A 26,938-nucleotide genomic window follows, 5' to 3' on the forward strand; every position below is an offset into this window, starting at 1 on the left:
CACGCTCCAGAAAACTGCAGGAGGATGTGGCTTGGGTGCCTCAGGCAGCTGCTGCCTGGTCTCCACCCCAGACCACGGGTGGGGGGCCTGTGGTGACAGGAGGGGACAGTGTTCCATGGTCACAGATGAGGCCCCCATGGCTGCTCTCTGGATTTCAACTCCCCCGGGGGCTATCTGGAGTCACCTCTGAGTTCAGATAGAGAGGAAAGGAGGGTTGGGGATGTGGCTCAGGCGGTAGTGTGCTCACCTGGCATGCGTGTGGCCCGGGTTCGATCCTCAGCACCACATACCAACAAAGATGTTGTGTCCGCCGAGAACTGAAAAATAAATATTAAAAAAAAAGAGAGGAAAGGAGTTCAGCAGCATCTTCACTGGCAACGCGCCCTGCAAAAATAAAAAATCGTCGCCATCTCCAAAGCAACCCCGGCTTTACGCTTGTGTGGGTCTCCGCTCCTGGGTGCTGCCGTCCACCCACACGGGGAGTGCCTGAGCCTGTTTTGCAATGACACTTCTGTGTGCTTCTCTTTTTTAGTAGGTTTCTTCTTAAAATTTTTTGTCCCCCACAAAAAAAAAAAAAAAAAAAAAAAAGTGAATTTGGTGACTTTGGCCAAAGGCTGTGATTGGGGTTAATTCTGCAGAGGGCGGGTGGGAACCGTAAGTCGTGTGAGCAGAAAGGACAGTGCGCGATGGGAAGTCCAGAGAGGGAAGCACCTCCATTCTGAGCTGGGAGGACCTGTCTCCAGCTGGCAAGGGTTCAGGGGGATTCAGCCCACATTTCTCGCAGCTTGAGTTGCTCACTGCAGTCTTCTCATCTCTGTCTTGTCCCCAGGTGTCTCCCTGCCTGGGCCCCGTCCCTTCCTGAGGAGACGGCGCAGGCATGGCCAACAGCCCAGCAGAGAGCGCCAACCACCTGCCCTTCTTTTTTGGCAACATCACTCGGGAGGAGGCCGAAGACTACCTGGTCCAGGGGGGCATGACAGATGGACTCTACCTGCTGCGTCAGAGTCGCAATTACCTGGGTGGCTTTGCCCTGTCGGTGGCTCACGGCAGGAAGGCACACCACTACACCATCGAGAGGGAGATCAACGGCACCTACGCCATCTCGGGTGGCAGGAACCACAGCAGCCCGGCGGACCTCTGCCAGTACCACTCGCAGGAATCCGATGGCCTCATCTGCCTTCTCACAAAACCCTTCAACCGGCCCCCCGGAGTGCAGCCCAAGACGGGGCCCTTCGAGGACCTGAAGGAGAACCTCATCAGGGAATATGTGAAGCAGACATGGAACCTGCAGGTGGGTCTCGGTGGGACCTGCACCTGTGTTCATGGGAACCTGGGGTCCCACACAGATGTCCCCAGGACATGCAAACCTCGTGTGCCCAGACGAGCACCCAACTCCTTGACCATTAATGTTAGCCAAAAAGCGGCTGACTCTAGGAAGACTCCCGTTCCTCCTTTCTACCCACCGCTGAGGCAGGGAAACTTCATGCCCGGGATGTGGCTTTCTGCACTACAGGAGATGTTGCCACCAAGTTCATGGAGGGACTTTTCAAAGAGACATTGATATTTACCTAACAGGGTCCTGCCATGCACAACAATTGGCCCTTGCATTTACAGCTTCTTACTGTCTCTCGCTGAACGTTCTGTCTCACACACACATAGCTGCCCCACCCTTTCCTTGGCCACCGGGCATTGCCCACTGGGCACGATGATTTATGTAACTAGTATCCACTGATGAACCCTTTTATCAGTTATAAATACTGCTGCTCATGATATCACTCTATGCCAACACTAAGCTGCATTGCAATACCTCTGGTACAAAGCCCAAGAGGCCAGGTTTGCCACGGCAGAGGAGGCTTGTGTTTAATTTGGACACATGCACAAGAGTCTGCCTCTGGAAAGTTGGCAAAGGTGTCCACATTCTTACTCACCCTCCCTGCTCTTCTCAGCGACACATTTGGGGTGGTTTTATTTTTATTTTTACTTCTTGGGTTTTTCTTGATTAATGCAAATCCAAACACTGGCTTCTTCGTTAGTAACTCTTGAAAAGATTGGTTTCTTTCCCTCTGAGAAAGACAAGGTAGTTGATTCACTAGGCTCTCCGCCAAGTTTTCCATCTTTGGTTTCCATCTCGCTTTGCCCACAGGGGCAAGAGTTTTCCCCTGTGCTTCCTGTGATGACGCTTCCTACAGGTACAGGGTCAGTGAGGTGCCCAGTGTAACTAGGTAAAGGGGACCGGACACCTCAGGTGCCTTCCTGGTTCACCTCTTAGGGCTTCTTGACCTAAGACCTTCTTGGAATAACCGGGTTCTATCATAGAACTGTCTACCTAGTGGATGATTTGGTTTCCTGGGCCTCGGTGTTTGTACCAGGTGGTATTCAACGTTTTGTCTGGTTTTGAAAAGGCCAAACTCTCTCTTCCAAAACATCTTTCTTATTTATACACTTGAAGGTATTTAAGGCACCCTCAAGATCCTACCGTTTGTTTTTTTCTGAATGAATAAATGATTGGATGGATGGGATCTGATCCTCCTTGGCCACATTGGAGCTCACCACACATCAGACAGGGCTTGTGTGGTTTTTTCCCCATTCCTACCTGGTGTGGCTCATTCTCTCTCCCTGGTCACACAGGGCCAGGCTCTGGAACAGGCCATCATCAGCCAGAAGCCCCAGCTGGAGAAGCTGATCGCCACCACGGCCCACGAAAAGATGCCCTGGTTCCATGGGAACATCTCTCGGGACGAATCTGAGCAGATTGTCCTGATAGGATCCAAGACGAATGGAAAATTTTTGTAAGTGTTATGTCTGTTCCCCTCACCTTCTACCTCTGGGCTTGCTTGGACAGTTAAGGGGAACTCGCTTCCCCGTGAGTAGACTCCATGTGACCCCAGGAAGGGGTCACATGTTTTCATCTGGTGACGCATGTGCTGACCTGTCCTAAGGACACTTCATATTAAACTATTAACCGTGACCCCGGGTGTTTTGCCTGGTGTGTCCCTGAAGTGCACACCCTTCTTGGGTGTAGAGGGACTCCATGTTTAAAGAAAATGGCGTTCAGCCACAGACAGTTGAATAATCCTTATCCAAAATGCTTGAGGCCAGAAGTGCCTTGGATTTCTGATATTTTTTTTTCTAATTTTGGAAATATCTTGGGAAATACACATTGTGTCAGGTTGTATAAGAGAATCTCAGATGGTATTTTCGGTGCGCCCATTCTGACCCATTACGTAAGACCAGGCGTGAAGTTTTGCACTTCTGGTAACATGTTCAAGCTCCCAAGTTTCAGATTTTGGAACATTTCAGATTTTCAGCTCAGAGAGGATCAACCTGAATTCCACTTCTCATGGCAAATATGGGGAGCACAGACAATGTCTGTGATCATGGAACAGAAAGGCAAACAGAAATCTGTTCCTTCAGATCCTCCCACCCCCAACCTCAGACTGGACTTCTATTTTTTTCTTGGAACTAAGTGCTAACAGGGTAGATTTTTTCTTTTTTGTTTCCAAAAAGATTCCTGGGCGTAGTCTATATAAACAGTGATTATAGCTATTTAATCAGAATGGGTTTGCGGACTTCAGCTTTATAATCTCAAACATCAGAAGGTATGAATCCTGGGTTCTGTTGCTCGTGGTCTTTATTGGGTCAGTGTAAACCTGAATTTGAGAAGGGCCTTGGAGGAGTGGGCCAGCTGGGTGGAGTCATGGTCCAGAAAGGCTGAGATCTGTTTTGGGCTGAAAGCACCTGTCTCCCCAGGTGCTCTGGCAAGATGAAAGGGCAGAGGGTTGCTGGCAGAGAGAAGGCTCCTGTGTGTTTGTCACAACTCAGTATTCCCAACAGAGATGCTTCCCGGGGACCACAGAGGACCCCATTCTTGCCTCAGAAACTGAACCAGAAACAGTGAGGTAATCTCGTGGTCAGGCACATTGATGAACGCCGGGCAGACTCTGTCAACTTTTTCTAGAAACAGAAGTGTATTCCCTGAGTATCCACCTATTTAAAGAATCTTTCTCATGGTTCTGATTTTTTAAAATGATTTTAAACACAAACTTAAAAAAATAAAAGAGTAGCCCAGGCTGAGATGCATGGTGTCAGATTGTGACTTTCAGGGTGATGCAGCCCGCCGCTGGCACTGATGGTGTGCAGAAGAAACGGTGTTTGCCCTCCGTGTAGACACCTGGAAGCTCATTTTCTCAGTTTGGACTTTTTCCATTTCCTCTGCAATGATTTCCAACACACATGGCACAGGACTGCATTCTTCATGTACTGAGTGCCCGAGGGACAAGACCCAGAGACAAGGCCTTCTGGCTCTTTGCTAAGAGGACCTGTTCTTAGACTCTTTGGGAAATAACCATGGAGCACATTTTATTTCTCAAAGTTACCTGTTGCTGAAAAAAGTGTTTGCACCCTACATGGGCCCGAGGCCTGTTCTCACCTTCTTTCTTCAAGGCCATGTATGAACTCCATGCAGGAGACAGGGGACCCGGTGTGCACCCTTGTCTGTCTGCTGCACAGGCTGACATCCCATGCACCCTCGTGCTCCTGGGGCTCACAGGTAACATAGGAGCATCTCAGAACCACTGTGCATCTGCCTCAGCCGATATTAGAGCTCGTGAGGTGCAGGGCCCCGTGGAGAGGGCTTTTCTCTCTCCACTAACTTTCAGTGTTCCTTCTCCAACATCCACATTTTCAAAGTCCCCCCAGTCAACTCTATAACTGGGTTCTTTTTTTTTTTTTTGGTGGGAGGGGGGTACCAGGGATTGAACCAGAGGCTCTTAACCACGGAGCCATGTCCCCAGCCCTTTTTCACATTTTATTTTGAGACAGAATCTTGCTGAGTTGTTGAGGGCCTTGCTAAACTGCTGAGGCTGGCTCTGGACTTGCCATCCTCCTACCCTCCTGCCTCAGCCTCCCGAGTCATTAGGATCACAGGTGTGTGCCAGCGCAGCCAGTGAGGGACTGGGGTCCTGCTCTGCCTTACACGGAGATCTCCAATCTCTTGGATGCTACCTTGCTCGTTGCCCACACCCCAGCCCCCACTCCCTCCTGGCGCTGCCAGACATGCTGGGTTGCCCACCATCAGCACCCTTCAGTTCAGGCCTTGTGTCAGGGAGGTTACTATCGAGAGGCAGGAGCCCATGGTGGAGCTGGAGAGTCCCACTTCACAACCAAGGTTCCAATGCCAATGGTGGGACCTGGGACTACGGGATGAGCTTCCTGAGGCTCAGCTTGTCTGGGTCTGGGGTCAGTGCTGATGTCGCCTACTGTTGCCTTGCAGGTTCAAGGAAACACATGCCAAGCTCACAGCAGGGCATGGACTCTGGGTCCACACCAGTCTGTGTTTTTCTCTCTCCACTAACTTTTAGTGTTCCTTCTCCAACATTAGCACCAGGAAATTCCCGTCACTAGGAACCTTCATGGTTATTTGTTACAGATGAAATATAAAGAGGCATCCTAGAAACCTTTACTGTTGAAGGTTTTATTTTATGACAATGTGTCCTCCTGCAGTACCTAAGTGGGGTGCTTGGTGGTGACCGAGTACATTTCTGCGGGACACTGGTACACAGTGCTTGCGTGTCTGAATATGGGCTCGTGTACTTTTGTAGAATGTGAAGTTTCTAGCATCCTGATTTTGGCCCAGATCCTCCTTGTGTCTGGCACGGAGCAGGGTCTATGTCAACAAATGTGATGATTCTCCCAAGTCCGGTTGCCCCCACGCTGGTCCGGATTCCTTCACCTTGACAAGTGTCCGCTGGTGTTTATTTCGAGGGAAGTAGACCTGACAGACTCCGGTGACTCTTAGGAGCCAGCAGCAGATCTTGAGGCTGCACATCTGCCATGAGTACTCCTGTCTTCAGTCTGTGACAGGCGTCTGTCCTACCTGCCCCTGTGGGGGTGCACCACGGTTGCAGGAGATCCCAAGCCTGGTTTTGAGTGATTCAGATCTGACCTGTCCTAAGATGTTCCTTCCTTCCAACAAATAGCCATGGCACAGGGTGTTTGAAGTCACAACTGGATTCCAGTCACGGCTGGGCATCCTCACTTAGAAAACGCGGGTGTCACCAAGCTGTTGGTTTCTTCCTCCTAGTCCTTCCCAAGCCTTTATTTAGATTTTCCCAAAGAATGTGGCTGACATCTCCTCTCCTGTTATTGTATCTGCTAATCTACCCATGAACCAGCATTACTGGAGTCTGTAGTTCTGTAAAGCACCAAATACTGGGTGCCCTGAGGGGTTCTGCCGTGGGAGAACTCAGCCCTGCAAGGATCTGCCTTTGTGGAGCCAGCTTCTTAGTGAGAGACACTGAACAGTTAGAAGTGCTCTCTACGGTCATCACTCCACATCCGTGGGGCGATTTGTTCCAGGATCCCTTTCAGATACCAAAATCCACCAGTGCATGAGTCTCTTGTATAAAATGGTACACTATCTGCACATAACTTCCCAGGTAGTCTAAATCCTCTTTACATAGCTTGTAATACCTAATGTAATGTGAATCTTGTGGAAAGAGTTGTTATTCCATGTTATTTGGGAAATAATGACAAGAACAAAGTCTGTGCATGCTCAGTACAGACTGATTTTTTTTTGTTGTTGTTTTTGAAATAATTCAGTTTCCCAGTTGGTTGAACGAGTATTGGATGTGGAACCTGTGAATATGGAGAGCTGATAGTCTGTTGAGGGCACTGAACTAGGGTCCTGTTTTATGCCAGGTGGTGAGGGAGGGCCTCATTGCAAAGGAGAGACCTGTGGCCATAAGGATGCATCCCACCTGGGCTCTTGTGAGTGCCTCGAGGCAGGGGTGTGCTTGAGGGCTGGGCCCCCATGGGAGGCCAGCTAGATGGTGCAGAGGGAGGAGGGTAGGGGTGGAGGAGGAGGGATAACCTGGAAGGTCTCAGGCATTGGTAGGCTCTGCTCCAGGTGAGTTGGTGGGGCCACCTTTGGGATAGTTAGGGCCAGATGCACCAGGTGTTCAGGATGGTCTTTCTGCCTCTCATATCCCCAACAGGCTCTGGAGAGGAAGGGGCCCACCCTTCAGAGCCAGGCCGTGCGCATTCATGCATGCTGGAACAGCGGGCAGAGTTTATTTTTTACTGTGACCTTGGGGTCTTTGCCTTCTCATGCCTGAGCACAGGAACTGTGTTTAATGCTTGTGGGAAGACGGGGTGGCCTGTGCCAAGCTCTGCTGCAGAGTCCCCAGGGCACAGTGCAGAATGTCCCTGGTGCCCCGTGTTCCGTGTCTGGGCTTCCAGCTCCGGGTGATAGGACCAGCTTCACGTTCCCTTTGAGTCCCTGTCCCTGCGTGGGGCGCTCAGGATGCTGGCTCTGCGTAAGGTGCGCAGGGCCCACACCCTTCTCCATTTGAGCTTGTGGTCAGGGGTCACATCTCATTTCTGTCCTTGTCCTCAGGGCAATGTGGCCACAAGGCAGAAGGCAGAATTTGAGGGCAAGGACTGCCCTTGAGTGTACTTGGAGACAGGGCCCTGCAGAGAATTTGGGGTTTCTGAAACTTGCTTTTGTGAAGATCCAGTGACTCCCTCCAAGTAGCAATCCATCCCTCAATGAAGTAAAGGTGATCCAGCAGCTGTTGATGACCAGACATCACCCTGAGGTGCTGCTTTGCAGCGCAGACGGGTAACTAAATACAGCCAGCTTCCCATTTATGTGGGTTCCACATTCGTGGATCTGAATTTTTTTGTTTTAAGGCACAGAGAGAGGTTTATTAGGAAGGTAGATGCACATTCAAGGGAGAAGGTAGGCTGTCTCAAAAGTAAGAAGCCCTGCCTTGGATTGGGGGGGGGGGGTTCAATATTTATAGAAGGGCTACATCAGGGGCTGGATGGGAGGTGGATCCAGGGTGGGGCCGCACAGTATCATGCCAGTTTTCCTGTGCGCTTGTGTATTTCCCTCAGTTTTCAAGATCACAAGCCAAGAACGTGGGCCAAAGTTTGCAAGTGTGTTTTCTGCATCTCAGTGACTTAGCTCTGCCTTTCAATGGCTTGAGGGTGTTTCCCTTAAGATTCCGTAGCTCTGTCTCCTTATTCTAAATCCCTCTCTATTTCCTCCCCTGAGGCTCTGATCCCTTAATCTTACCCGTTATTGAGGGGTGAAGATCCATCTTCTATGGCCACTTCAGGCTAGCAAGGGGTGATGACCCTGTCTAGCCGGGGATCAAAAGTCCCGTCCTGACTGTTCTAAAGGAGATGGACACTGGACTCAGTGGCAGGGAGGGGTTGATAACCTTGTGTCGCCATCTCTTAACATGGGATTGCTGTAATCTGGAAGATACAAGCTTTATTGGATTAAAAGACCTGGACTGAGCAAGAGGAGCAGAAGTAGAGTTACCAGAGGTCCTAGCAGTGAAAACAGCCAAGTGAGGTTAGGTAAATAAGCGCTGATAATTTTATCTGAAATGTTTTTAAATTGGTACCTGTACTGAGCATACAAAGACTTTTTTTCCTTTCTTGTCATTCTTTCCTAAATAATATAGACTAACAATTTTTACATAGCATTTACGTTGGGTATTGTAAGTAGAGATGATTAAAGTTTACAGTAGGATGTGTGTAGGTCCTGTTCCCTTTAACATAACTTGAGCAGCTGCTGATTTTGGAATCCTTATGGGGTGCAGGAATTAATCCCCCCTGGATGCCAGGTGACTGCAGCCACAGTGTGGTCTCGCCAGTGTTTAATGGAAGCCTGGAGAAGGCTCTGAACCCAGACTAAGGAAATGACCTGGACACTGTGGTGCCCAACTGTAATCCCAGCAGCTCAACAGGCTGAGGCAGGAGGATCGCAAGTTTAAAACCAGCCTCCGCCATTTAGGAAGACCCTGTCTCAAAATAAAACACACGAAGGGCTTAGTGGTTAAGTGCCTCTGGGTTTAATCCCCAGTACCCCCCTCCTCCCCTCCCCCCCCCCAAAAAAAAGGAAATGAGCCAAACCTCAAAGAACAAATACACAGAGAACAAAAACTGCTAAGTAAGTTCTTTTGTCCCGATGTTTCTGATGCCTGTCCACCATCTCCCTGACTTCCCTGTTCCGGGTTAAGGTTCCCACACAGGTCTCCCACACAGGTCCACTCCTAGCCCAGGGTGACCCCAGCTAAGTCTCCCCAGACCAACCCTTCTTCCCTCAGACCTCCCTCTGATGAACCTCGGGGTTCCCTAATCTAGAAACAGAATCTAAGTCTTGTGATTCCTGAAGGAAAGTGAGGAACGAGAGATGGGTAAGTGAGAGATGAAGGACAGAGACCAGGCCGAGATACAAGGACAGTTTATTTGTCAGAGGTGACAAAGGCCATCTCTCTATAGACAGAGAGAGGCAAAACTGGCTTGGGGCTTGGGACTTTTGTGGGGCCGACTCAGGGATCAGAGCGGGGTGGGTCCTAATGCGAGCTGTTAAGGGTGGGGTTGGTGTAAGGCAGTGCTGAGTCTTTCTCAGAAACACCCTCGGGCAGGAAAGCAGAATTTTTCTTAAAATGGTGGCTGTCACTGAAGATGCTGTCCAGATACTAAGCAGGGACCTTACAGTGTGAAGATGCTGGGCATGGGTAGAAGCCTGCCAAACAGACTGAATCTGACTCACGAATGAACACAGGGAGCTCACTCCCAACGACTCCCTGTGGGGTGCTGTGGAGTGACCTGCTAGAAGTCCCATCTAGAGAATCACCCGAGTAGTCGCAGGTGAAGCTGTGAGAGTTCATTCTAGAAGTTTGGGGTTACTTTATGGTTCAACATAGCAAGACCCCTGTTTGGGGGAAACTTGTGTCCTTGCCGCCCTCTTTAGAGGTGACACTGGTCACCTTGTCTCAGGTGGGACACAGAAAGATACAGAGCCCGTCCCTCACTGCCTCAGTCCTTCCCCCCTCTTGCCTATCTACTAGCTACCAAGGGCGACTTTGATCAATGCTTCTTACTATATCTTGTCCCCGGAGGTTAAGGGTGGAGTGGTCTTCAGGGACAGGGAAAGAGGCCCTGGGATGCCGACTGGCCTCATTTCCCTGATATTGCACGCTGTGAACTCCAAGCAGGCCCCTGTCACTTTGTCTCTGCCTGTGACTCCCCGTCAGCCACCCATGACCTTGTCCTGTGCAGGCCTGTGACTGACCTGTGCGTGGTACTCAGTGTCTGTCCACCACCTGAATTAGTGAAGTTTTGTGGATCTGTCCCACCTCCCCAGCTCATGTTTGCTCCTTGTGATCTGAAATGCTGTAGCACATGTTGTTCCACATGGGGACAGGTCCCTGTGAGTCTGTGTGGGGAAGGAATGAAACACGATTCTTGGCTCTCTCTGATCTCCTCCAGCTTGCTATTTTTGAGAAGTTAGTCACAGCTCAGGTGGCTACAAAGTGAATTTGTTAGAAAAAGGAAACAAAAAGTTTATTTCCCTTAAATTATGTATCCCTCCCCCCAGGGAAGAATCCAGGATTGGTGGAGTCCAGAGCCTGCAAAATTTGGAGACCCTCTTTAAAAAAAAATACAAAATTAAGTGCAAAGTAAACATAATCAATCACTGCCTTTTTTTAAAAAGCTGGTAAATACTATTAGCAAACAAATTTAGAAAAATAACATGATTTTCCATGAGCTGCCTGAGACATCTCTAAAATCCCCTTTATTTTCTACAAGGTTTGTATCACATGGTATTTTGACTGCCTCCCCATTCACAAAAACTGAGTAATATTGCTCTCTCTATCTAGAAATAGACACCAGTCCTTTCTGTGAGTTCACAACTCATTATTAGTCACGATTTGTATATTTTTAGGGTCCTTGTTAACTCTGAGAACGGAAGTTGGCCACAGAGCAATCTTTCTGGGATAGAACTAAAATCTCTTAGGAGGCCCCTCAGCTGGCCTGAGTGTGGATGGGGGAAGGAGTTATGGTTTAATCCCCTTCCTCTCTCCCTCTCCGTTCCTGACCCCACCATGATCTGAGAGCTCTCCCCACTGGGGCCTCTGGCCATGACGCTCTGCCTAATCTCAGACCCCAAGAAATGGAACTGGCAGAGATGGAAACCTTGAGCCCAAATCAACTTTTCATGCTCTGCGTTGACCTTGTTAGATACCAAGGGCAAGGGCTTCTTGGAGCGATTTTAACTAGTGCACCCGAGATCTGTCCCGGGAGAGGAGCACGTGTAAGGTGCTTGCAGAGATGCCAAGCTGACTAACACAGACAGGGCACGCTGAGCCCACACAGAGCCAGAGACACTGGAGCCCAGGGTCTGAGATGGCCACCGCCGCCTGCCCAGGTCAGGATGGGCCAAGGGAGGGAAGGGCGGGAAACCAAGAGGGGGGAAGTCCACTGTTTCATTGCCGTGACCAAAAGGCCTGACAAGAACAGTTTTCGAGGAGGAAAGGTTAATCTGAGGCTCAGGGCTTCGAGGTCTCCGTCCATGGATGGCCAACTTCGTGGCTGTGGATCCAAGGTGAGGCAGAACATCATGGTGGAGGAGTGTGGTGGAAGGAAGCAGGTCAGGATATGGCTGTCAAGAAGCAAAGGGAGAGAAGAGATGAGACAGCAGACAGAGACCCACCCACTGGCCCACCTCCTCCAGCACACCCTGCATACCTACAGTTACCACCCAGTTGGCCCATTCCAGCAGATTAAGGCACTGATTAGGTTAAGGCTGTCATAACCTGGTCAGTTCACCTCTGAAATATCTATGTGGTCACACCCATGAGCTTTGGTGGCCACCTCACATCTGCACCAAGATGCTAGGCAATTCTGAAAACCAGGGAGTTGAGAGGCTCCCACGTGGGGCAGTTCTCAAGGAAGATGTGGCCTGTGGGCTTAGCTTGTGGGTCAGGAAAGTGTTCCTGGCCCCTGCAGCTAGGATGGCCCTCGGTGCTTTGCTGTGGCCTTGGTTGTTGTCCGTGATCGGGTGGGACGCCTTGTGCGTGCTCCTCTCCCGTGACAGATCTTGGGTGTACTAGTTAAAATCGCTCCAAGAAGCCCCTGCTCTTTGTATATGGGGGGAAACGTTGTTCAGAAGGCCCTCTGAGCAGAGAGCAAGGAGGCGTGCCGTTGGCCTTCAGAGGCCATGGTGGACTCCCCCCTATCCAGTTCCCTTGGACAGTCACAGCACCTGTGTGGCCTTTTCTTACGTGTTCTGTCTATGAATTCGCATGCCCCCCTGCCCTTCCACCCCAGCCCCTTTCATGAAGGAATGGACACTTAGTCCCTGAGTTGTCCTTTTTACATCAGTCATTTTCCAGGGGGAGTATGATGTACACGGCTAGTTTTCCCCTTCTCTTTCCTCCCTTCCACACCAAACCCTTAGACTCCTCCTGTACACACACACACACACACACACACACACACACACACACACACACACTCACTCACTAACTCATTCAGGCCTCTCAGGTTTGGGGCTCCGTGGGAGGCCCTGCAGGATAGATCAACAGGGATAGAGGGTTTAGAGGGCTGAACAAATCTTTGTACATTGCCAGAGAATATTCCGTGATTTGGGCCTAAGGAAAGGGCTGTGTCCACACATAATCTGGGGTGTGCAAATCAGAGCCTCGCAGTTCTTGTTCAGGAGCAGGCCTGGGAAGACCTGGCTTGGGGACACCAGAAGTGACATCGTCACCCTGAATATCAGAACTTCAGAATTTAACTCCTGTCACTGATCCCTGCACCCTCCCTGTCCCCTGCCCAACCTCGTGGCCCAGAAGACAGGCAGATACCGTGTTTCAGAAATAGCATCACTGATGCTCCTCGGTGAATGGCCACCTGATATAAGGCAGCCATAAAAAATTTCTTCACTCTGCAGCCAGTTCCTCGGCTTGTGAGAATACACACTTTTGTATTATTCCCTCTGCCCAAGGACAAATCTAAATTAGGGCTAAGGATAAAGATGGTTGCGATACCTTGAGTTGGGCTTCACAGAACATATACGAGGGCCAGAGGAGATGATATACTGAGCAGCAGCTTTCACATCTGTGTGTGTGTGTGTGTGTGTGTGTGTGTGTGTGGACACTAGGTGTTGTGCCTGCTGGGTCCCCACCCCCTGCATTGTTAATTCACTAAGATTAGGTTAAGATTTAGTTAAGATTCATGGTTGACATTTCTAGCACGTTTGCCCATGTTGCTGATTCTGCTGGTCTGGGGACCTGGTTTAAGCCTATTTGAGATGTGTGATAGCTGTAAAGGCTGAATTAAGCACAAATAACCACAGTGAGTGTGTGAGGTTTCCATAATTCACTGGAGGGTCTGTGCCCATATTTATAGGTGAGAATATTCCGGTATCACACCCCAAATGCTGCCATATTTGTCTGGGGAGACAGAGTTAACCTTAAAACTGTTTGTACTTGTAGAAACTTGAGTGACACCATGTAAAACACAGGTTATGAGTCAGGCAAGCCTGACACCTCGGAGCCTGATACCTTGAATCAACAATTCAGAAGTTTTAAATTACATGGCGTTCTGTGTCCTTGATTGGAATCTTGTGTTGTCCTATCCTGTCCCTCCTGAGATCTGAGTCATTCTTTTGTCCCGTGTATCCACACTGTATACACTACCCACCTGTTATTCACTTAGCAGCCATCTCAATTATCAGATCAACTGTTGTGATATGGCAATGCTTGTATTCAGTTAATCCTTATTTTACTTAATAATGGCCCAAGAGTAAGAGTAGTGAAGCTGGCAATGTGAATACGCCAAAGGTAACCTGTAAAGTGCTAAGTATATATAGTGAAGTACTTAATGTGATGCTTGGTGTACCCATTGGGAGTCTTAGACAGCACTGCCTTCATATAAGGGATGACTACTGTCAGGTTTTAACTTGAATCATTTGCAGATGAACAAATTAATATATATATAAAGCTGAGCCAGTGGTTCTCATGTATCTATCTTTTCTCTCATCAGTTCTAAAGAATTCTTAGCTATTTTTTCCCCTATAAATTGCCTTCTTTCATGCCTACCATTTCTTGCTTCATTGGCTCCTATTAAACATATGTTAGACCTTCTAAATTTATCCTTCATAATTCTTTCTTATTCTCTATCACTTTTCTCTATATGCTCCACTAGGTAATGTCACTGAATTTGTTTTCCAATTCACTAATTTTTGCTTGGTCTCTTTTTAATCTGCTGTTATACTCACTCATTGATTTTTCCTTATCAATTATGTTTTTTTAAAATTTCTAGCAGTTGTAGTTTTTCAAATATTTCTGGGAATTTTTGAGAGAATCACGCTGGTTACTAATTTTTATTATCCCATCTTTGATTTCTCTAAACATTTCATACATAGTTTATATTCCATATCTGATTTTTTCAAATGCTGAAAGTAACAGGGTGGGGAGATTAATCTCTGTCTCTTCCTCTCTCTTTTTAATCTATGGCCCTTTTCTCCTAACTTGTGTTCCCTTGTGTTTGGGTGATCATTTCTGCGCTCATAATTCGATTGCTATTCATCCGTGGGAATCCTGGGTGTCCTATATTGGGACTGCTTTCCTCCAGAGTTGAAGGGGTTTTGCCCTGTTCATGTGGACTTCATATCCAGTGCCTGCCTGGTTGCTGGATTAAGAGGTCACCCCTGCCCACTGCAACGCCAGTGTCAGTGTTTGCCCTTAGACCAAACCCACTGTTTTGCTCTTATTTGATACTCACCTTTTCCCTTCTCACATTTCACCTCAATTTTAGTTCTAGTTTTTGAAAGTGAGCTATGCGTTTTACAGAAGCCTTCTCCTTGTCCGTTATGGGTGGGGCTGTTTGACTGCTCTGAGCCTCCGATGCCATGATGAAAACCAAGTTCAGTCAGAGCTCTCCTCTGTGGCCGTGATGGATCAAAGTGGGCCCTTCTATACGATGTGTGTGGCTCTGCAGTCACAGGCCAGCAGAGGACACCCCAGCCTGTCTGAAGGTAAATGAGTGTTCAAAGGCAGTTGAGGGCGGTGCCCGCATCAGCTCAACGGTGCTGACACAAGTTTCAGTGACGCTGAAAGAGAGGAAGCATGAACTTACTCCACCCTCATAGACCCCAACAGAGAGTGATAAAATGTCTTAAAAGGCAGAAGTGCCAAAAGCAACTTGTCACGGTCCCCGACGTGCATTGCGTTCTGGACTGACCTCGTTTTCCGTGTTGTATGGCCTCTGCATGCTGTGCCTAAACACTGCGATGGCACAGAGCCAAAGTCCCTACAAGTTGCCTTTTTATTTCATTTATTTATTGTGCCTTTGGGGGATCCATAGCCTTGTCATCTCTCTTGAGTGGCATGACACTCTTCAGGACGCCAAGGCCTCCCGCATTCCCTCCTCCCTCTCCCCGAGCCCTGCTTTCTGGAGAAGCCACTGAGTGAGCACCCTCTGCCTCGCAGCCGCAGTGAGTGTCCCTCCTGCCTACACAGCCGAGGCCAGGTGCCCTTGGTCCCCTCTGGAATGACGTCTTGCCCAGTGATGCTCTACTCTGCCCTGAGAGGGACGAAGATGTCAAGGGAGAACAGGAGCACTGAATGGGCGGGGACGTGCCTGGCGCTCAGTTCTGTCATTGTCCTAGAAGCCTCAGAGAGGCTGCCTGGGCAAGCGTCCACCACTTCCCAGGTCCTCAGCTGGCCCTCGGTGCCCAGCGTCACGACCACGCATTTCTTTCTCCCAGGAGGACACAAGAGGGTGAAGAAGAGGGTCAGCACCTCCAGGCGGTACCCAGCCTGGAAACACTAGCCTCTTGTCTCCCTCTGCATGGCACAGGTTCAAGGCCTCCCAGCCCAGGCCTGGGCCTGTCCCCCCAGGAGGGGAGCCACACCAAGGAGGACGAGGACTGGCCGAGGGTCTGTAAGCACAACTTCTCAGCATAACCTTGAGATCAAGCCCCGAAACCCCCCAGCTTTCTCAGGGCAAACCACGGATCTGTTAGCTTCTTCTAAGGGAATCTTTGGGAAAAAATTTCCAAATAAACAGTCCAAGGTTTTGGTGAACAGCCCGGGGCCTGCTGGACCTGACAGGGCACAAGGACTGTGCTGGCTCTCTCAGTGATCCTGGTGCTGCCCACACCACCTGCCAAGGGGAGTTTGCTCAGGAACACGAGGTGGCCCAGAAGAGGAGCCAGGAGGCAGGTTCCAAAGCCATTGGTCTCGTATTTTAAATTCAGTGTCGTCCAGCCCAGGACCTGCCTGCAGCCAGCAGCCGGCTCCTGGTTGCTGGCTGTTAATGTCGCCTAAGCCTTCTGGTCTCCGCCAGCTGCAGATGCTGGGCCTGTGGGTTCCCTTCTCCGTGCTCACTTCCTGCCAGCTGCCCCGGGCAGTGCTCACGATGCGTGTCCACAGCAGCTGCCACACCTGCCAGCTACCTGTCTCGGGGAACGTGCAGGGGCTGCCAGGTAGAGAGCAGGAATCTGCAGGACCCCTTCCGTTGGGGAGCTTGAGAAAGTGGGGGTCTTGCAGAAAACACGTGTTCAAAAGCAGGAGGTGGTCTCCGCTGCCTCTTTGATCCAGTGCTCTTTTTATGCTGGTTTTATTGTGAGATATAAAACACCTGAGAGTGTCAGACTCTACAGAGGGGCAGCCTAGTGAGTAGGTACCAAGTCAACACCACCCAGGTCAAGAAGTGAAATCCAGCCCGAGTTCCAGACGACTCGACCCTCTCCCTCCACACAGTCTTCTTGGGAGGGACCACTTACTGGACATTTTGGTGGTTTTGGGTTTTGTTTTCACTTTTACTGCCCAGGCGTCCATTTCTGTATAAATCAGTTTGCTTTGGGGGGACTTTATGTTCTTGGAGTAAGTTTTCTGTCTGGGAGACTTACTGATGCTTCGTATGGCTGCCACATGTCATTTTATTGCTTTGGTATATTGTATGAATAGATTGCAATTTGTTTACTTTATGGTGAGTGAAAATCCAGATTGCACACAGGTGAGCCCTGACAGAGCTGTTATCACATTCCAGCCCAACTGTATTTATTTATTTATTTATTTTTGCAGTACTGGGGACTGAACCCAGGGGCGCTTTACCCAGTGCCTGCTCCACCAGCAGAATGCTGCCCCCCCATTTTTAACAACATCAGAAGTTATCAGTCTCTGGGGGTTTTGCCGGGAGGAACAGTCTCGTGGTATTTCCGTGGTGGCCTTAGTTTGCATCTGCCAGATTTCTCATGAGGTTGATTGCATGCTCACCCTGGGCAGTATGATCTCCTGTGTCTATTTGGGGGTTTATTGTTTAAAGAAGCAGGGTCTCACTGTGTGGCACAGGCTGACCTTGAACTCCTGGGCCCAGGCCATCTCCCTGCCTCAGCCTCCTGAGCCGCTGGGATTGCAGGCGGGCACCACCGCACCCAGCTAAATCAAGAAGAATTTTGATGTGACCTCTGGTCATCCTTCTCCCAAGACCAACTCTTATACGTATGTGCATAATGCTTAATGATTGGGTGTTGATATTATTTATACATCCACACAATTCTGTGAGCCACTGATGTTTAGAAGATAAACAAAGCAAGCATGAATCACCCCACGTTATGAACTAGCTTCCCTAGAGAGTAGACTCTGTTTTCGTCCATCTAAAACTATGTTGCACTGTGTGCTTTTTTGTGGGGTGGGGGGGTTCGTTCACCAGGAGCCCACTATGGCTTTAAGTGACCCGTGACTGTGAAACAGGAATTCAGTCTTGAGATGCTGCTGTTTCTGTGGGTGTGGTCTGTTTTCACAGAGCGGGAGGCTTCAGTAGAGTCACCAACCAGAGCCGGGGAGGGTCTGGGTGTGTATCTCCCCCCTGGCCTGCGCCCTGAGCAGCGGAGCATAGAGGAACGCAGCTGGCCACTGTGCCCGGCTCAGCACCACTCGAGAAGAAATTCATGTTTCAAGTCCCAGCCCCCCACGCCAGGATTCAAGTCTGGGCTTGATTCTGGAGATGAGAGGATGTGGTGGGGGAAAGGGCAGTGTGGCCACGTCCCGTTCCAGAGCTTACCTCACTCTCACAGTGACCGTGGCCTCTCGCAACCCAGAAGAGGCAGCAGAAATCCCCCCGTTCCCAGACACTCTCCGCGGCAGCTGGGCCACAGTTGAGCTCTCCCCTGAGCATGTCCCCTTGGGCGTGTGGCTTCCTGCTTTCCGACCTCTGCTTCCTCATGTGAGCAGATGCCGGGGCTGGAGACGCTTCCTGGCGCCTTTGTGACTCACCTTGATCAGACCTCATGATCTGGAGGCCTAACAGGGACGAGAGGGCTGCGTCTGGTGGTACCTGAGATGCTCAGAAGACTTCATGGTGCATGAGGGGGTGTCCTCATCTGTTTGTCATCACATCCCAAGTCTCAGTCCCCTGGGACACCAGGTGGCACTGAAGGTTACCCATGACGACAATGACAATGGATTCTCAGGGACCATCAGCACCACAGATAGCAGCCCCGGTGCTGCCGGCCACTCACTCCCCGGTGGACGGCACGTTCTTCCCTGAAGGACTTCACCCGACTCAGCTATTTGACCATCTTGAACCCCAGCCCTGCCCCTGCATCAGGAAGAGGGGAAGGAGTAAAGAAGGCCCCGAGGGTCAGAAGCTTCACATCCCTAGATTTGTGCCCCAGAAAATTCCTGGTTAGAGTGCCCGCCCTGCACCCCTCCCGCCAGACCCCTCCCTCAGGGCTGGGGGTCTTGCCATCTAGGGTGGATCCAAACCAAGACCCTGGTCCAGAAGGAGATGAGCCCACCCCCTCCTCAGACCCTCAGAACCCGGCAAGGTCCCGTGTGCGAGTCACCCTGAGCCGTGTTTGCTGTCCTCTGAGCCTTAGGCTCACCCTCCAGGGCTGCTGGGGCCCTGCCAGACCTGAGCCCTGGTCCTGAACCCACCAGCCTCTTCTGGCAGAGCCTCCCCGAGCTACAAGTTGGAGCTTCCTGGGCCCTCGAGGTTTGGGACAGCCCTCAGGCTGTGTCACCAGCTGAAAGTTCCCGAGAGCATCTGCCGGCCAGGTCTCCGGCCCGGGCTCTGCTCCCGGGCTCCTGTCTCAGGACTGGCTGGAGTGGGGATGACCCAGTGTCTTCTCTTCCAGGATCAGGGCCCGAGACAATAATGGCTCCTACGCCCTGTGCCTGCTGCACGAAGGGAAGGTGCTGCACTATCGCATCGACAAGGACAAGACGGGGAAGCTCTCCATCCCCGACGGAAAGAAGTTTGACACACTCTGGCAGGTACACGTCATCCTCTCCCTCCTCATGGCTGCAGCACAGGGCCCTTGGGGCTCTAAGGAATAAGAGGGGACAGGCCGCTGTCCATCCACAGTGTGGCCCCCAGACCAGCAGAGCCCCTGGAGCATGTTAGGAATGCACACAGGGGTCCCTGCCCACCTCCTCAATCAGAGCCTGCTCCCTGACCTCCAGGGGACTTGCATGTGTGAGAAGCCAGGGCCTAAGGACCATTGGGCCAGATCAACAAAGGTGCAGAAGGTTCTGCCCCTTACCATTCAGGCCTGGGCTCTGAGTTGAACAGGCAGCCTGGCTTTGGGGAATTGGAAAATGCTTCCTTCTAAGATATTCTAACTAGAACCCAGAAGAGTCTTTCAGACAAATAGACACAAAACACAGACGCAGATAGGCAGGGAGCCAGGCTCAGGGGCCGGGACTCAGATTGTTCTAGGAGCTGTGAGATGCAGGAGGAGGTGTCGAATTCCGGTGCCATCTGCACTGCAGGTAGAGCCTCTGTCTCTGTCTTGAGCAGCTAAGACCCCTGGTGAAGTTAAGTCTGCCTTCCTGGGCTCCAGGGTGCCGCTTGTCTAGGAATGTCGCAGCCCTGGTCTAGAAGTGGTTTCCTCTTGGCCCTGTTCTGCTCTCGATGGGGGGCGTTACCTGCACATTCAGGAACACCTGAAAGTGTTCGCCCTGCTCTTCACACCTCTGCAGGGAGCCACACAAGTTGCTCTCCACTTTAGATCACACCTACTGACAGGGATGACCTGACAGTGATGGTCCTTTGCACACCATGTTCCCAGGGCATCTGCAATCCGTAGTGAGTCCGGAGACAGACAGACAGACAGCCGTCTCTGCCCACAGAAAAACCACCTTGAACTTTCGTGGGTGAGGGACATACTTGTGGCGAGTTCACAAGCCCCCACCCAGGCCCAGCCAGGAACCCACACGTAGTCAATCAGTGTCCAGGAAAGCACTCGACCCCAAACCCTGCCGTTTTTAAAAACTGAGACCGCAGATCCTCATTTCCTTTAGAGCGACCTCCCCGGGTGTGATTTCATTCTTAATGCTATAATCAGAAAAAAAGGTACTCCTTTTCTGAGTAGCAGTTATTATAATTGGTCACACATGTCACTCATGACACGGGCGTTGGCTTTTGGTGATGGGGCTCATCAGCATGTGTCTCCCTGGTGATCACAGGCTCTGCTTTATTTTAACGGTACTGATTTGGAAGAGTATTGAGCTTACCTGTACCCGGAGCTCCAAGCACAGGAGGGAGGTTAATACAGAATGTCGCCTTCTGGTGTTCTTTTCCCATCACGGTCTTTTGCCTCCTGCAAGAATCATTTAAAGGCACCTGGAGGGGCTGGGGCTGTAGGTCAGGGCTAAAGCAGTTCCTAGAGTGCATGAGGCCCAGTACCATCCCCAGCATTGCAAAAGGAAAAACACAACTAAATATAAATAAACAAAGGCATCAGGAGTCTAATACTTAGATCCCAGGCCTGTCACTTATATACAGCCACTTATTCGACTTCTCAATGACAGTTTTACGGGTTTTTCACTCACAGTTTCAAAGGTTGTGCCTCACTCTAGAGTTGTAGGAGCTGGGAGACGCAGCTCAACATTGGTAATTGCTGGAACGTTCCTTCCTAAGACCCTTTGCTGTTTTCATTGGGAATACCATAACGTTCTGCCCGCACTGAGTACTTCTCAGTGTGTATTTTCCAGCCAGTTTTATCTTCCATTTTTTGTGACCATGATGACTTTGGTTTTCCTTGACAGCATTGGAAAGTACCTGTGTGCCCTACTCCAACCCCAAGACCCCAGGATTGTTTGACTGAGAGTCAGTAATTACGACCCTGCTCTATTTTCACATTATCTACTTTAGCTCAGGGGTCTGCAAACCTCTAGACCGAGTCTGTCCCATGGCCTGTTTCTGTGCAGGCCCTGAAGACAGAATTTTTGTTTAAATGTTTTTAAAGGATTGTTTTAGAAATAAAGAACTTGGTGATACTGATGGTAAGGGGTCTCCCAAAGCCTGAAGTATCGCTATCTGGCCATTTACACAGAAGGTTTGAGGACACCCCTGGTTGGCCGCCCACCTCCCTAGACACCTGTAGAGATTTAAGTGTCTCCTGAGTTCTTTGAAGTCTGACAGGGGGTCAGTGCTTCTCTGTCCCTGTTTTCCCATTTCTTGCCCTGGCGTTTACCACACTTTCTCCCTTTGCTCTCTTTCAGCTGGTGGAACATTATTCTTACAAGCCAGATGGTTTGTTAAGAGTTCTTACAGTTCCTTGTCAGAAAATTGGCGCACAGATGGGTGAGTTCCCCGGACCCAGGGGTATCTGACTTTCAGATATGGGTCTAATCAACCACGTCTCAGATTTGGTTGATTCCAGGCTCTGGTTCTTACTGAGTGATTAGACGTGCCGTCAGAGTGCTCCCACTTCAAAAACCATGGATTCAAAAGACAGCCAGTCCCTTTAACTTAAAAAAAAAAAAATCCATTCATTTTAGTTGCATCAGTGTGAAAGCTAGTGGAACAGGATAAAAAGAAATGGGTGCAGAGGTCTGTAGTCTTCTCAAGAATCAGTGTGGTGCAGACACATTGATGGTGTGGGGTGGAGGAGGGGACAAGGAAGCCTTCCACACTCTTTCTAACCAGGAGATGTCACTTCTGCAGCTCATCAACAAGGACCAACTGCTCATCCTGTGGTAAGTGTCACTAGACATGCCTCTGGCATCGAAGCAAATGTTTATTAGCACAAATGCAAAGCAGAGTTTGGCTAATAAGAGTAGTGTTCATTGTTTTGATTGTACTTCACAACATACCCCTTGATGAACTAGGATTTCTAGTGAGTGTTGGGTACAGCCAACCTATTATCAGTGCTAGGCTAGACGAGTTTTCCTAAGTTCTTGGTTGGGTTAAATTCTCCCTGTTTATTATCTATTTATTTATTTATTTATGGTACCAGAGATGGAACCCAGGACACTTAACCATTGAACCAGAATCCTAACCCTTTTCAAAACTATTTTGTATTTTTTTAGAGAGAGAGAGAGAGAGAGAATTTTTTAGTATTTTTTTTTTAGTTTTCGGTGGACACAACATCTTTATTTTATTTTTATGTGGTGCTGAGGATCCAACCCAGCACCCTATGCATGCCAGGGGAGCACGCTACCGCTTGAGCCATATCCCCAGCCCCACTATTTTGTATTTTGAAACAGGGTCTTGCTAAGTTGCTTAGGGCCTCACTAAATTCTTGAGGCTGGCTTTGAAATTGTGATCCTCCTGCCTCAGCCTCCCAAGCTGCTGGGATTGTAGGCCCATGTCAAATCAGAAATAGGCCCTCTGTCCGATTTGAGAAAAGGAAACATTTCATTCAAGTTCAGCCTGGAACTCTGGATTCACACATAGGCACAATTCACAGGGCCATATGTGTAATCCACAGGGCCACATGTGGAGCAGGGTGACTTGGCAGGTAGATAAGATGTCTCCCAAGTGATAAATCGATGTCAGGGAATTAGATCTTTCCGAGTAAACTGGTTCAACAAAAGCTTAGAGGAAGGAGAACTGGGAGGTGGATGCTTGGTGAGATTTCAAAGGAAGTTCCTGGAGAAGGAGGGAGACTGAGTCTGGCCCAGAGCTCTTGTCCTGGCTCATGTCCACGGCGTGGGAACGAGGCTACTGCTCCTCTCCATCAGTTTTCCCAGTGTGTGCCTGCAGCCTCTGGAGAGCAACCCTGCCTTTCTCCTCCTTCTAGACTTATACTCAAGGTGGGAACTGATGTTCTCATTCTTTGGGGGACATCAGTGTGGACTCTCTGTGCCCTCTAATGCCACCAGGCAAGTGGGCCTCTGTACCTCACTTTGTGGCTGATACCCCACCCCTCACCCCCAAAAGCCAGATCCAGAGAAAGCCACATCGATGTGTATGTTCTGCCAGGGGCGATTGCCACTTGGGACCTGAGTCTTTGTTGCCACCAAGGAGGCTGCTCAGGGGTGGGAAAGATTTCCCTAATATTTTTCTAGTTCCTTCTGCCCAAGTAGTGACCTCTGCAGGAAGCATTTCAAGTGGCCAAGAGTCCACCTCGCCCGCAGGGTAGGGAGGGACTCAGCCGAGCTCCGTTGCAGAAGCAAGTTCAGGTAGGATGTCAGTCAGGTATGCCGTCCTGAGTTCATTTTCTGACACTAAATTTCCTGTTCCTCTCTGCCATTATGGTTTCTAGAGTTGGTCAGCGGGCGGAATAATCTCAAGAATCAAATCATACTACTTACCAAAGCGGGACGGCAGAAAGGTGCTAAACCGTGACCCCCCTGCCCCCTGCTTGCTGTCCCTGAGCCGCGGTAGGACTGGCCTGGCTCAGCCAGCGCTCAGCCCGCCCTCCCTGTCCACTGCCCGTGTCGCTGTGCTTCGGTGCTTTGCCTTGTGCAGCCCTCGTTTGCACCCGCAGCTCGCGACACCCACACCCCATGTGCACCTGCTTTCCGTGTGGGTCCAGTTGCTTCGTGATACAGTCCATCCATGTCCGCCTGCTGACGCTGCTCGAGTGCATCTTCAAAGTCATGGCAGTGAGAGTGATCAGTGGTAGCCAATATTCCTATCAGAAGAGCTTTTCAAAGACAGCCAATTTTTGACTTGCCAGAATCACTCGGGGCCGTGTTATGTAATTGACTGTCAGTTGCATCTGTTGGGAACAGGTTTGGTAGGTGCACTACATATAAAGACCTCAGGTTGTGTGCAGAGGGTGTGCCCCGCCTCCCATTTCATGGCTGAGGTTCCAGCGCAGAATTAGAGTCCATTATCCTAATTCATTAGACTTGAACCTTAGTTAATGAATTAGGATTGTGATGCATATTGACTCATTGTCTAGTATTCATTCAATTCTTTCCATGTTGTCATAGTTCCAATACAGAACTTTAAATATAACAGAAAAGAGATGGAATAGGAGGGCTAGAAAAACTATTTTTCTTTTTGGGGCAGTTGACATCGAATTGATTTGTGTGTTTGGCTGTGTGACTGGATTTTTGAGGAGGGAAGTCATTTTTGATGATTTTATTTATTTCGAATCATATATATGTGCATGAACTCTGGATTAACACATAGGCACAATTGAACTTGAACTCTGGATTAACACATATGCACAATTCACAGGGTCATGTGTGTGTGTGTGTGTGTGTGTGTGTGTGTGTGTGGCATGGACTGCTCTTTCTTCGTATTGACTTTTGTCTTCAGTGGGGGTAAAGTTCATTCTTGCCATTTTTACATTCATCAGCACTATCCCAAACATTTGGCATTTAATCGAATATTAAACTCATGGAAGAGATTGATTAAGCTACTTATTAAAATCAACACAAATAAAAAGCCTAAGCACACTGCGATCCTATTCGATAGTAATTTTCCAAGTTGATGGCCATCCTCAGATGCCCTTGATCTTGTTGACCACAGAACAGAGAAGTATTTGAGGGGAACGGCCCCTCACACCCCTGGGGGAATACTCGGTCTGCCTTGGTGTTGGCGGGCAGAACCCTGCACAGCTCCACCCTGTCCGCTCGCTCACCGTGGGCAACACTCCCTTGGTGTGGAGAGGCCCCGCTGGGTGGCCAAGATGGCTGCAGTCCAGCAGGAGTCGTGTCCAGTGGGAAACAGGCACCGAGGTGTCTCCTAAGCCTAGGAGCTCCAAGACCTGCCCGAGGCAGGGTGCATTCAGGCATGAGTCTCCTTCTCAAAGTCATGAAGCCAGTGACCGCCGTCCTGGGGCAGCCACACTCACAAAGTGCAGTCGTCGTCAGTGGACATCGCTGTCCAGGGCTTCATAGAGCCCAGGGCAGGCCCTGCCGGGGACAGGCTGCCTTCCCCCAGCTCCAGGCCCAGGTCCCCCCACGTCCTAGGCCACCTCCCGACACCAGATCTGCCAATGGCCAAGGGAAGGGGCGTGGTCCACGTCTCCGAGCCCTGCCCCCTTTCATTCATCATTCCACTTCTCCTGGCCTAAGGCCTGCGGGCTACCTCACAGTCCCCAGCTGATGCGTCATCCCGGAGAGGGACACTTCACCCTGTACCTTGACCTCAGCATCCTGTGTTCACCTTAATTCTATGGCTTACAGGCAGATGGCTCAGGGTTCCACCAGGGAAGCATGACCAATAGGAGATATATGTACACACACAGAGCACACATGTGACATACATGTACACACATATTCACACATGCATACATGTGCACACATATACCCATCTGTATGCATATATGGTATGTACACACACTAACTACATAGATTTACACATGTGTGCACATGTATATGTGTTATATGTAACATGGGCTCCACATGTATAGTAATATGCATGTCCACACACACTCATAATATATCAGTGTTCACACAGATGTATATCACATGAACTTACCTTACAAAATCATGGGGGCAGGCTTAGCAAGTCCAATATCCATGGGGCAGGTTATTAGGAAAGGAAGGTCAGAAGCAGGTTGGAACCTCAGAGGCATGTCCAAAGCTGTTTTCTCCTGGCAAAATCAGTCAGTCTCTCTATGCTACCCTTTCTCTTTCTTGGGAAACCTATATTCTCTTCCTAGGGACCCTCAATTGATTATGTCAGGCTCACCCAGGATAATCTTCTTAACATAAATTAACTGTTTAGGTGTGGTGATTAAGTCTGCAGAACTCTTTCACTACGGTGCTGAGACTATTGTTGGATTCAATGACTCTAGCTCAGGGTAACCAAGTTGTCATTTCAAAAACCCATCACCATGAAAAACCAATAAAACAGTCCTGTGAGACAACAAACCTCTGTCATTTTCTAAGTAGGCTTCAGCCAGCTAAGGTCCCTCACAATAGCTAAGGAAATACCTAGAAAATAAGATTTAGTATACCTTTTTAGACTACAGAGAATGTCTAAAGAAAGAATCGGTAAATACGACTACATAAAAATAAAGCAATATACACATGATAAGAGGCATAACTGCCAAAAGAGAAGTGTAAAAACTGGGAGTAAGTATTATAAATAGTAACAATGACATGTATAGAATATTTATTTCCTTAATATATAAAGAGATTCTATAAATCAATAAGGGAAGTATTCAACTATCTAAGAGGATAATGGGCAGGGAATTTCAGTCAGTAATTGAGAGTAAAGTAAACATATATAGTTTTTAATATATTAACTGTTGCTCAAGTTTATAATAAGAGAAATGCAAGTTAAAACTATGGCATACAGTTAAAACTATGGTTATACAGTTATGGGAGCAGGCTAAGCAAGTCCAGTAAGGGAGGATCACGAGTAGGATGGAACCTCATGATCCTGTCCAAAACTGTTGCCTGTATGAAACTGAGACTGGTCCAAATCTAAAAGCTTAGTATGCTGTGTCTCAAGGGTGTAGTGAATCACACTACACTTTATTAGAGAAAAAATGAAACGATACAATCTACAAGAAAGGCAATTTTGTGACACCTATGGAAATTAGAAGTACATAAAACAATTGTATCACAGATGTATATATATGAAAGTGCTCATTCTGATGCTGAAAATTGTCGAATTCCTGTAATAATTTAAATGTCTTTCAATGGGAAATAAATGTTATCAGTTAAGTAAAACTGCTACTGTGAGAGAAGCTGAAATCTAGAATTATTTCCAAAATACAATGTTAACTGTTGAAAAGCAAAGTCATAGATAAATAGATAGACAGATAGATAGTATTGACATAGTGTGAAATATTCTAGAAGAATACAGAAAATGCTGGTAATGCTTCAAGTTTTCATAGATGCCAAAAATATCAGTAGATAATTGGTAAGGGAGCAGGATTATATTATTTAAAATAGGGATTAAATATTTTAATGATTCATCA

General features: G+C 49.0%; 1 protein-coding gene across 2 annotated transcripts in view; it reads left to right on the forward strand.

Moving 5' to 3' along the window:
• The window catches only part of Syk (spleen associated tyrosine kinase), an 85,381-nt gene that overhangs the window by 39,642 nt on the left and 18,801 nt on the right, over positions 1-26,938 (forward strand). Inside the window, exons 2-7 of one of the 2 annotated variants that reach the window (XM_078030669.1) lie at positions 830-1,291; positions 2,629-2,789; positions 18,953-19,091; positions 21,324-21,405; positions 21,769-21,800; positions 23,312-23,380. In XM_078030669.1, coding sequence (XP_077886795.1) covers positions 878-1,291; positions 2,629-2,789; positions 18,953-19,091; positions 21,324-21,405; positions 21,769-21,800; positions 23,312-23,380 — 897 coding nt within the window. In that variant the 5' untranslated portion in view covers positions 830-877. The remainder of the gene's footprint in view (positions 1-829; positions 1,292-2,628; positions 2,790-18,952; positions 19,092-21,323; positions 21,406-21,768; positions 21,801-23,311; positions 23,381-26,938) is intronic. The other variant, XM_078030670.1, reaches the window with a different exon arrangement.

Source organism: Ictidomys tridecemlineatus, chromosome 13 (genome assembly GCF_052094955.1).
Source record: "Ictidomys tridecemlineatus isolate mIctTri1 chromosome 13, mIctTri1.hap1, whole genome shotgun sequence".
Lineage (NCBI taxonomy): Eukaryota > Metazoa > Chordata > Mammalia > Rodentia > Sciuridae > Ictidomys > Ictidomys tridecemlineatus.